Here is a 12,055-nt window from a genome sequence, read left to right as displayed (position 1 = left end):
ACCCTATCTTTTTAATGGATTCACTGACACAGAGCAGTGAATACAATATGGCATGCGATGCGATTTCACTACCGTGAATAGCCCACTGCACAAATGCCATCGTGGGCGCCGTGATAATACACAAGTACCCAGATTTCAATGACTGCACAAAGTCCCTTACACCCAGATGGCTTCTAAGGTGCCCACACGCTGGAAAGATTTCCCTTGAACTCCCCATCAGTCCTGGACAGAAGATTCTGTATACAGACTTCATTTTGACAAAGATATATCTTAAGATTTAAGAAAAACTCCGTTCTGCCTGTGCATGCCCCTGACCTGTAGGTGTGTGCCATCGCTATTCCCCCACACCCACGTCGCTCACCATGTTGAGTGCATTTTTAGTCCCTCATGGCCATGAGTAGGTAAAAAATTACTACTTTCCTCTTGTTGTTAATAACACTTCTGGTGGACGTCCTTTTAAGTTGACTGTTTGGAGTTCTTATTGTAGATGGCACTTATGGAGTTCTACACTGCACACTTTACAATAGGAACGTACATTATTTATATTAAATATTTATATTTGGTCGTATATGGAGGATTGACTAATAACCTTGAGAAAAAGCAGCAGGCAATCAGGATGTGGATCTTTCCAATTGGCGACAGGTTTTCCTATCTCTTTTTTTTTTTTTTATAGCTGTATTGCGACTTCACCCCAATGACAAATGATCATGAAAATAGTACATACTTAGGCAGAAGATGATGGTGTCATTCATTTATCCCTCTTTGAACTTTTAGGAAATGCTGAGGGCTTGCCAAGCATTTGTGAGACGTTACCCTGAACTTTACACTGTACATGAGATCACAAGCATTTCCGGAGGGAAGGTTATCCCGGACTTGAAATTAAAGCTGGAGAAAAGTCTTCTCAAACTGGTAACACAGAAAACTGTTAAATACCTCCCTCTACTGTGGCTGCTCTGCTCTAGTTTGTATCATTGCCTCCACAAAGGAAAGTAATGAATATAAGGAGTGTTGTACAGTCATCACATTGCTAAAACTAATAAAGAAGTACTTCCTCTATCATTCATCTGGGGAACACTGTGCCATTTATCTGGGATAGAGTGGGGGCTATGGCACAAAAAAAAAACCAGCTAAAAACTAACTCCACCCCCTTTGACACTTCCCACCGCCAGCAGGGCCTTAGGTGCCCATACGCTAGTAAGATTTATCTTCAGATCTGGATGGTTGGAACAAAAACATGGTTATGGATGAGTGACAGTTTGTCAGTTTTCGAGCATTTCCAAGCAAATGGTCAACTGTCATTTGCTCTCATAACCAGGTTTTTGTTCCAACCAGCCAGATCTGAAGATAAATCTGCGTGTGTATGGCCACCTTTAATCTTCTTTTTGTTTCTTGGAAGAAGGGCACACTTTTTTTTAGTTAGGTGTGATTTCTTTAAGTTGCTGCTTATTTCTATTGCAGGTGACAAGAACAGTATAACCAGAGTGAGATCAGTCATTTTAAGACCTTTTGTCACTCTATTATGCCTCTGCAAAAATCACTATACCCTTGGGTCCCTGAGTCGGCCTCCCCATATCACAGACTGAGGAGGCAATTTGACTTTTTTTTTTTTTAATACCCATCATCCCTGTTTGTAACTACAGCACTGAATACGTGTGTTTGGGGAAATTTAGCAATTGCATACAACTTGTAAAATGTTCTCACAATCTTCAATAGAGGCAAGTTGTATCAATATGGTTGTTCTCCAGGTACAACACATTACTACCATGTAGGCTGAGGGCAGAGAAGCTAATAAGCATAATATTCAGTCTTAACATTATGAGTGGGTCCCTTTTATCGAATAATCTCTATGAGCATCTATATGAGTTTTAGAGCAGATAAAAATAATGCTTTGGGCCTTCTTTAAATCCCCTATTGGCGCTATTTTGAAACCCCCCTGGTTTTGGTCAATTTCTCCTGATTTCATATAAGATAAAATTTTGAAAAGCGCTTTATGGAGTCACCATATAAAATGAAAGCTATCAAACCTCACATGTGACCATCTGCATGGAGCAAATTAGTAAATGACTATTTCCAGCTGTGGCAATTGTGACACTCTAGTTTTATTGTTCTAAATTTGTATTTTTGGGAGTGTTCCTTTTATGTATACCCATCATTTTTGTCTCCCAGGGATCAGTTAAGTTTATGAAGATCACGTTTCCTACTCAGGATCTTCCTCTTGCAGCCTCATACGCTAAGATAACTAACTTGATGCCTCCAGGAAAAAAGGCTGCTCATGTTCACAAAGTAAGTGTAAGACTATGGTTCTCTTATTTATGCGCGACGTTCCAAATAAGTCATGAAATCTGTAATTCACTTCTGTGAAATGAGACCAAATACACCACATTCTGTCCACACTTGCAACATGAACTAAAGCAGTTTCAAAACACTTGGCAAAGTTCAGTGGCTCTCTCACAGGAAGTCAAAATAATGGAATTACATTGGTGATTGGATGGATCTACTTTACCACCCTAATCTGGAGTAGTGGTCACAGATATTGTATATTTGGGTTTTTGTACAGTCAGTAATAAACTGTACTAGTCACTGCCACCACCAGTTTCCTTTACTGGCAACCTGAGCAGAGCAGGATCTTTAGTGGTAGTGATGTTTATTAAATAAATAGAGCAGTGGCACAGATCAGCACCTAACCACTTAATTGCGTTTTGGCACTCACACACACGGTACCAGGATCCTTTCAGCAGATGCAGATGTCCCTATGGATGGTAAAGGTATGAAAAAAATTTTTTTTTATGTGTTGATCATTTCCAGGTCGGCCATGTTATGTTGACCAATTCAAGGTCAACCTATCAACTGTGTCTCCAAAATCAGCTGCTTACTAATCTAGTGATATGATTTTTTTTTTTGCCTGCCAGAATGTGACCTCAGATCCCAACATTTCTAAACTGGCCTCAAAGTACTGTCCACAGGTTGTCCTTACTGACCAATCCTTATTTACCCTTCTTAACAATCATGGGCCAGACTACAGTGAACAATGGGAGATTCCTGTACGGGTGGAGACAATTGTCACAGGTAAGATTTTGTGCATTTGTTCTATAAGAAAATAACTCAATGACATAATGAAGCTTATCTTATTACCATATGTCTAATGCCTGCATCTTTCCCCAATATTTATTCCATTGCGTCTGATCACCAGCAGTGCATGTGTATGCATAAAAAGATAGATCAAGCTATCGTACAATAGAGGCGTGGGTACTTTCTGCTCTGTCAGACTTGGAACCATGTTGTACCAACAAAAAACACTGCCAGACTCCTTTATATTCTGTGTTTACTCAATACAGATTACAATATTCGGTACTTGTTTCCTAGCACGGCCACAATCGCGGGCATCGGGTGTCATTTTTAGTGGTATACGACGCGACCGACGCGATGCCCCCGATTTTCCCATTGAAATGCATTGTAAAAAGTCAAAATCGCGTCGGTCGCGTCGAATGCGGCTAAAAAAGGCTTAAATGGTCCAGACGCGATGCCCCCGATTTACCCATAGGAAACAATGTTAAATGGCTCAATGTACCCGCGATGCCCTCGATTTCCCATAGGGAACAATGTTAAATGCCTCAGTTTCACCAAATCAATGGTAAATGGGCCAGAAAGCACCAAAAACACCCCAATTCAGTGAAATCTCCCCCAAAAAATATTTGACGCCACCCCACGATCAACGCAAACCCGAAGCGTGGCGAGCGCAGCGAGCCCGCGAGGGGCGGCGGTACACGTCCTCCGACCTTTTCATACCCCCACTATCCACGTCGGCGTGGAGTTGAGAATAGAACAGTGTGGCGAGCGCAGCGAGCCACCGAGCCCGAAGCGTGGCGGGCGGACGCGGATACCTTCACAGGTAAACGCGTCCCTTCGCGGGCTTCACAGGTATCCGCGTCCCCTCGCGGGGCACGCTGCGCTCGCCACGCTTCGGGCTCGGTGGCTCGCTGCGCTCGCCACACTATTCTATTCTCAACTCCACGCCGACGTGGATAGTGGGGGTATGAAAAGGTCGGAGGACGCGTACCGCTGCACTCGCCACGCTTCGGGTTCGCGTTGATCGTGGGGTGACGTAAAATACTTTTGGGGGGACATTTCACTGTTCAGGGGTGTTTTGGTGGGTTTATGGCCCATTTAACATTGTTTCCTATGGGAAATCGGGGGCATCGCGGCTAAATTGAGGCATTTAACATTGTTCCCTATGGGGAAATCGCGGGCATCGCGTCGCGACCATCGCACCCGATTTTTTTAGTGCATGCGATGGCCGCGATGCCCCCGATTTTCCCTCACGATGCCCACGATCATGATCGTTGTGGCCGTGCTAGGAAACAAGTACCCAATATTCTTCTCTAGCACATCCAAACTGGATGAATAGTAAGGAACACGACACAAGAGGAAACGCCAATCCGTACCCGTTCCACACTGGTGGGAGATTTGTGGAAACTTGGATAGAAATAAAGTGGCAACTAATCGGCTCCTGTCCTCTTTCATAATTGAGCCTGGAAAATCACAGGAGCTGATTGAATAGTACTTAGTTGCCGATTCAGATCCATTTCTACGGGTCTGAATTCGACCCTTTCGGAGTAAACCCCAGGAGCGAATGGCTACGGTGAGTTTCACGCTCACCGAGCTGTTTGCTCGAGGAGGGGGGCTGAGGGAAGCAGCAGAGGAACACCCACCAATTTATGGGCGTTCCCCTGAAAACATAGGCATGGCGATGCCTGCTCGGGGCGAGCGGTTGACATCACATGACATCAGCGCCGGCCCCCAATTCGGCAGATAGTGGGCATCCGAAAAGTAAGTATGGTCTTTTCAGAGCGAAGGCTGCAGAAATCATTTAATGGTCAGCGACTATTGAATGATTTCTCGTATGGCCGCATGCGATGGGATGTGTTTGCACACACCTCCCCTTATATGTTAGCAAGGGGATTTGGGCACCAGGCCAGGCGGGGTTTGCTGGTCTGCGACCATATGCAGCCTGAGCCAAGCCCTAAATCTCGTTCCACTTTTTCTCTCTTAAAGATTTCATTAATTTGTCCCCAGTTGTACACTACCTGGTAATCATTTGGACTACTCTGCACTAATTCTTCATATTTCACACTTTTTAGAGACGTTTATAATTTGCCTGTTAAGCTGAGGACGCACAGTGCGATTCTGGCAGTCGATTTTTACTATAGCGTCAAAATCTAATAGAAGGTTAGTCTGCACAGTAAAAAATGGTATTCAATAAATACAATTAGTCCGGTCCAGAGTTACTCTGGACCGGACTAATTGTATTTATTGAATACCATCGCCCACCCTTACTATCTGGATCACCCCTGTTTCATCACCCACGCTCTCTCAGTTTGCCACCACCATTGGTCATCATCCCAGCTGGACATATTGGTCACACTGAGCGCAGGAATCGAGGTTGGCCACTTACATCATCTACCACCCAAGTCTACCAACCTTGAGGAAACCTGCCTTTCAACAACAGCTAATTGGGACCTCTAGCGGAGTGGGAAGTATCTGGCTATATACCATCTAAGCCCCCGCAAACATCGGGTCATTGCCCATTGTGGCCCCACCACCGCATTCAATTGAGGACACTCTCCTAATTGTATCTGGGACTAGACCATCTGAGACATCTTGTGGTAACTATCAGCCCAGTGGGCCTCTTGATTATCTGCATCATTATACCCCTATATTCCACGGAACTGGTCATATTACTCCATTTATCATTTCAGCTTCCGGTCCATTCATAACAAATTAATTTGTTTTTATCCACTTGATTCCCAATTAATTTTATTATTTCATTTTTATTACTTGTTTATATTGTGCAATTGTACTGATTATTCTTAATTGTTATTAAACATTTATACCTTTCATCAAACCAGCGCCACTTCCTTTCTCTTTTTTTGCTTGGTCCTTGGGGCTGACAACCCCTTTTTAAGTGGCAGCTCTTAGCGAGACACCCTTGATAGCGCCTGTCGGTGCACCCCAGGGGGCACACCTTTCTAGTCTGCACAGTGTTCAGACACATGCAATGCTGATTCCATGCTGATGCGGGCCCCTGTTTAGTCATTATCGAAGAGAAAAGTAGACTGTGTAGGCAAGTCTATGGACTGTCTCGTCTGGAGAATGTGTTTTGGCCTAGGGGCATACACACGGGGCGATTTCAGACCCTTTTCTAAACGATTTGATTAGATCGCGTAGAAAAGGAGCATGGAACACTCCGTGTGCATGCCCTGCAGCAATGCTGATGCTTGGTCTCGCATGCAGGGAGAGACAGTGCTTGAAGTGGCTTTTGCCAGACCGCGGGGCTTTGCCTATTATAAAAATAGGCAAAGTCCTACTCAGCACGAATCCTCAGCACACTGCATTGCATTGCAGTGTGCTGAGCGGGTGACCTGCTATGTGCTGAGCATTCATGCTGCAGCATGTCATTCAGCACAAAATGCCAGGTCGCCCCATTTGTACGCCAGTAAATCTAAAATACGTCTAAAGCGCAGTTAGACAAAATCAAATAGTCAATATTGGAAAGTCAAAATCGCACTGTGTCCCCCCACACCTTTACTGCTCTCAACTGTGAAATAATTATTGCAAATAATATACATATATACAGTAGTTTTCTGTATGGGCAGAAGATGGCAGCCTTGACCATAGTCTATCATATAAACTATCATTGGTGCATTAGTTTAAAGTGTCATATGTCCGTGTGTCCTAAAGGTTTATACTCTTGATACATTTAATACATTATGTTAAGTGAGATATATTAACTTCTATCCCTAACATCTTCACTTGAAATTTATTCACAAAACATCATGTATTTCCACGACAATGTATAATGTTTTTTATAGATGTGCTTCTGCTGTCTTCTTCACCTTTTGCTAATATATTTACACCACTGCCCTCTCTTCTCATCTTCCCCAGGCAGCAGACCTTCAAAAGTAGTTTATTTGGATTCACCTCTTCCCAAGAAGCTGCTGAACCCACGACACAAAAGCCAAATATTTCATGAGGTTCTCTTGGACCAGTTCATGGTGAAGAATTCTAATATTTTGCTAAATGTGTTGTCTCTGGACAGGGAAGATGATATAAAGCTTGTGAGTACATTTTCTTCAGCATTTATTGTAGCATTTCTGTTGAAACAATATTCACCTAAATGTGATACGCTTAAAAGTCACGCAGACATGGGGGGTTACTTTGTCATATGATGTTTTACAGTGAGCTCCACATCAGAGAGTTTGGGGTCCTTTAGAACCCACCTGAAATTGACGACAGTTGATGATGATTTCAATATCAAACTGCTAGCATTTACTAAAGGTCAATTTTGATGTCTACACTGAAACTATAGCGGATCACCAACAGTTTTTAAATGACAGCCAAACTCTCTAATCCACAGCGGTTTCTATTGGAAATACTGTGGAATAGAAAATAAACAATAGACAAGCACAATGATTAGTGCAGACTTCGTTATATGTAAAGGATACCTCATCTGGGACTTTCAGAAGTCAGAATGATTACCTTTTTTTATGTAGTTAATATTTTTTTTGTTCGTGGTTCATTTTATCCTTTTATGTCTTCATTCCATGTATTGCTTATTCGCACATTGTAACCAGCATAGCACACCTAAAATGGCTGCCTTTCCCAAAATAAAAAAATTACTTAATATTGTTTTTGTACAGGTGTGGCCTACAACACCCGGCAACCCTGTCCTATACTCAAACTACTGACCTCTACACAGTAAATACTGTAGTTGTTTTTTCACCAGACCCAGAGTGATGCCCGTTATTGGATATTATATGCAGAGGGGGACTTGTCCTATATTTCACACCAACAGGTCTGGCATTTTCCTGTATTAAAGAGGTTGCTGGGGCAGGTGCCAGCTTGCTCCAAAGCATATGACCAAATGATTTGAAGCAGCACTCCATCCAGGGTAAAAACACGTGAATTTAGTAAACATCAGCAACGTTTCAATGCTTAACACAGCCTGATGACAATGTTGTGGAAGCATGGAAACGTTGATGCTGTTTAATAAATTTAAAATGTTATACTTTGGACGGAGGGCTGCTTTGAATCGTTTGGTTATAATGAGGCGGCACTCAAAGACTTGTAAAATCTTACAGCATGTTGTGAACAATTATCAATGTATCGGGGAGAGGTTCCCCTTCATCAGGAAAAACTCTCCCTGAAACATCGATGATTGTTCACATGTTGTAAGATTTTACAAGTCTTCGAGTGGCGCCTCGTTATTCGCGTTTGTATTTATGACTTCACAGCCCCGAGGAAGGCACCAGAGCCATTTCTCCCCATGGAGGGTCACCAGAGTGCCAAAGTTTGGAGTGCACTGCATATTGTTATATTTTGTTTAAACGTGGTGGGTATGCTGGTAACAACTTCTTAAAGACCTTGCATTGGATTTACTGGTGTGTGCACAGACACTGGAGGGCCGCAGCTTTAATGATTTTTATGTATATGAGTAAATACATAAATTAATCATATTAAAGAAACACAATATATAGAGTAGCTTTGTTAATTTTTTGCCAGAGGCTTACCTCCAGTTTCCCGGCTTATGCACATCCTGTGTAGCCACGCTATAGGGGGTGGTGCTCGGGGGAGAGGATGACCGCCGGGGGTCAGAGCAGCGGTGTGCTGTTAGTGCACCTTCCGTCTAGTGCCCTAGGTGCCACCATTGGAGTCTGTATCGTACCTTCAACCCGCCGCTCTCAGCGGGAATCGGTGTATTGAGGCAACGGGGAAGGGCGGAAGTGTGCGACTGAAGGATGGAAGCAGCACGACAGAGTCTTCCCGAGCGCTCTTCACATGCGCCGCCGCCTGGAGGAGGTCAGTAGGGCTTTAAAAATGGTACTGCACACCGCTGAGTACAGCCTGTACATTCTGTTGCATCAGGAGGAGATCATGGCTGCAAAGATGAACCAGGAACTTAAGAGACCTTCTCCCCCAAAACCGTTAAGTGCCTTGGAGAGGTAAGTCCCCATAGAGGCACTGGGTTTTTCTATCCTTTGAGTAGTTAGTGATGGGTCTTATGCTTTCTTGTAGTGTGTCTAACCCTGGAAAAAATAATGTTTGCAAGAAAAAGCATTTAACAAGGAATTGTGAGAGCTTTGATAGAATCTTGTCTACTGAGAAAGCGATTTCTGTTTGTCAGGATTATAAAGCTGCTGAGTTTCACTCTAAGCAAATCCAACAGCTCATGAAATGGATAAAGAAATCATTTGCTACAAAGGAAGAGCTGAGAGAGATTCAGGGGTCAAAAAGGTCCAGATCACAGACCAGTTTGGCTGTGTATTATAGTTCTGATTCACCTGTATTGTTGTTTGATGAAGGACAAGATGATTCAGGTTCAGATTTTTGCGAAATTGTAGAGAATGAAAGATCATTTAACTTGGATAATGTAGATAACCTGCTGAAGTATATATACAAATCATGGAGTATAAAGAGGCTGAGCATGTGGATAGCCAGATCCTTAATTTGAGGACAGATCAAGGAAAAATAAATCTTTCCCTGTACATAAAGTACTGAAGGATTTGATGACGACACAATGACAGAGCATGGATAAAAGATTAGGCAATTTTAAGAGGATTGATTGCATGTTTCCTTTTGATGATGAAGGGTGTAACAACTACTATCTTGCAGGAAGATGGAGCCAGTCTTAAAGATGGGATCAATAGAATTGAAAGCTCTTTGAAGAAACTGCATAGTGCGTCTTCTGTATCACGTAGCAATGGCGTCCACATCTAGAGCTCTAAGGCTTTGGGGTTCTACCATGGCTAATGATTTGGGTATGAAAATTTCAAGACCGTATATTCAAAAAACCTCAGTTTTAGAGTCACTAATCCAAAGAATGTCTTGTGGCAAATCAGCATGATATAGGGGTCAGTCCACTAAACAGCAGTTGAGATAATCAAGAAGCTACAGGCCAGGGAGACAGTATGGCATATATTCGTCAGGGACAGCAAGGCAGTCCTTTCATCAACCCGTTAGAAGAGGTTACCGCAGATTCTGACCATTACAGTCTCCCCAAAGACTCTACAGTTGGCGGAAGGATTCTAGAATTCAGGACTACCCTTATAAAAAAAAGATTGTTATATTAAGAAGCCTGTCAACAGGGGGCGTGGCCTGGCACGCAAGCGGAGAAGACGTCTTCCATCGGAGCTCCTGTCCCCGCCGCTTGTTTCCACTCCCTGGAGCCGCCAACCAGCCCAATTCTCATCAGTCCTGCTGCCACCGAGCCCCCCAGCCCTCCGACTACCCGGGACCCCCAGCCGCGGAGCCGAGAAGTGCTTTTAAGCGCTTCTGCGGGTTGCGGCCTGGTCCGGGTGTTGGAGCCAGGGCCTAGATTTCCGGAGGCCGGAAGTCGCGGCGCGAACGGCCGCAAACACCGGACCTCCTGTGCTGCTAACCACGGGACCCGGGGACCCCCCCGCCTACCTCCCTCACTGCCGCTCGCGGACATAGACCGGCGGACCGCCTCAGGACCCTGCAGCAGCAGCGGCGAACGGGGATCTTCTGCGCCCGTCAGCCAGCCTCATCCAGTGAGTAGTGCGCTCACGTGGTGCCCGCCATCTTCCCCCCCAGGTCCCTATCAATAACCAGCGACATCCACAGGTGGGGACACTCAGACCCTCTCCCCCCTCAGGGACCAAGCAAACCGGCCTCACTCTCTGCCCCAATACACCCAGCTTCCCCCACAGACACGGAGCGCACTGCTTCACACATACAGGACTGCCACTACTAAGTGTTTTAGACCTGCCCTGCACTGTGGCTACTAGATCTCTCCTGTGACCAGGCTCCACAGAGCTAAGCTTGTTCCCATCCCCTCTCCCCAGATTCCCCCCCCCTCTGCCAAAGCCACCCACCAGAGCTTAATGTGACCATTGTAACCTCATGGCAGCCCCTCCGTGACGACTTCAGCCCGGCAACTTCCATGTGAAAACGCACCTGCCATAGGGACCCCCACAGTGCCTCCAAAGAGGCCTAGAGAAGCAGCCCCCACCAAGATCAACATGCCTGCTAGAAAATCCCCACAAACCCCCCAACACCAATCAAGCCCTCTGAAACAAGTTTATAACCATCCGAGTGCCCCATCAGAACCCAGCCCCCCTCCTGGATTAGCTGGCATAGACGCGGAATCAGACGAACCAGTGACGGTGAAGTCACTATGCCAAGTCTTCTCAGCATTCCAGGCCGAACTGGCCAGAGATCTCAAACTGGCCATTCGAGAGGTTAAAACCGAATTGGTGGCAATAGGTGACAGAACGGATCACCTGGAGAAGAAGATGGAGGAACTGGTTACTTCCCACAATGCTCTTGTATCATCCTATGACCGCCAGCAACTTGAGATGGACCAGTACAAAGCTAAGCTAGTGGATCTGGAGGACAGATCTAGAAGGAACAATATTAAAATCAGAGGCATCCCTGAATCGGTAACCAACGCTGAACTTGAAGGTTATGCCACAGCACTGTTCCGCAGGCTCCTCCCCTCAGCCGACCCTAAGGACCTCCTCATTGATCGTATCCACCGCCTGCCTAGACCCAAAACGATCTCCACTGACCTACCCAAGGACACCCTGCTCCGGGTGCACTTCTATACAGTCAAAGAACGTCTACTCAAGGCGGCCCGTGACGCAAAGCTCTCAGACACGCTAGGGGGCCTCCAGGTGTTCCAAGACCTCTCCCCCCGCAACTCTGGCCAGCAGACGGTCGTTCGCTCCCATCACCCTGGCACTTCGCAACCATGAGATCCGGTACAGGTGGGGGTTCCCGGTGAAGCTAATCATCACGCATGAAGACACCACCTATACAATATCATCCCTAGATGCGGGGGTGAAACTCCTACTAGAATGGGACATTTCCATCACTGCCCAGCAGGGGCAGAAGCGCCCACAACCTCTCCGCCAGGATTGGGCCGACACTTGAGGTCTAGCTGCCGTTTAATTCTTCCTTTCCTAAAGATGGACTTCCCATGCCAATGGACCTCCACCACCTCCCCACTGCGGGTTGAGGCTACATTGCTAAGTAT

At 45.3% G+C, this 12,055-nt stretch overlaps 1 protein-coding gene across 4 annotated transcripts in view; it reads left to right on the top strand.

Annotated features, from left to right (window-relative positions):
* Window positions 1–12,055, top strand: part of ICE2 (interactor of little elongation complex ELL subunit 2) — a 98,885-nt gene that overhangs the window by 39,842 nt on the left and 46,988 nt on the right. For all 4 annotated transcript variants that reach the window (XM_083183645.1, XM_083183643.1, XM_083183642.1 and 1 more), the window contains exons 5-8: window positions 775–909; window positions 2,167–2,283; window positions 2,910–3,066; window positions 6,943–7,115. In XM_083183645.1, the coding sequence (XP_083039771.1) occupies window positions 775–909; window positions 2,167–2,283; window positions 2,910–3,066; window positions 6,943–7,115 (582 nt within the window). The remainder of the gene's footprint in view (window positions 1–774; window positions 910–2,166; window positions 2,284–2,909; window positions 3,067–6,942; window positions 7,116–12,055) is intronic.

This window comes from Crinia signifera, chromosome 4, assembly GCF_055691185.1.
Source record: "Crinia signifera chromosome 4, ASM5569118v1, whole genome shotgun sequence".
Taxonomy (NCBI): domain Eukaryota; kingdom Metazoa; phylum Chordata; class Amphibia; order Anura; family Myobatrachidae; genus Crinia; species Crinia signifera.
Note: the sequence above shows the minus strand (reverse complement) of the source record. Positions and strands in the feature narration are given on the sequence as shown.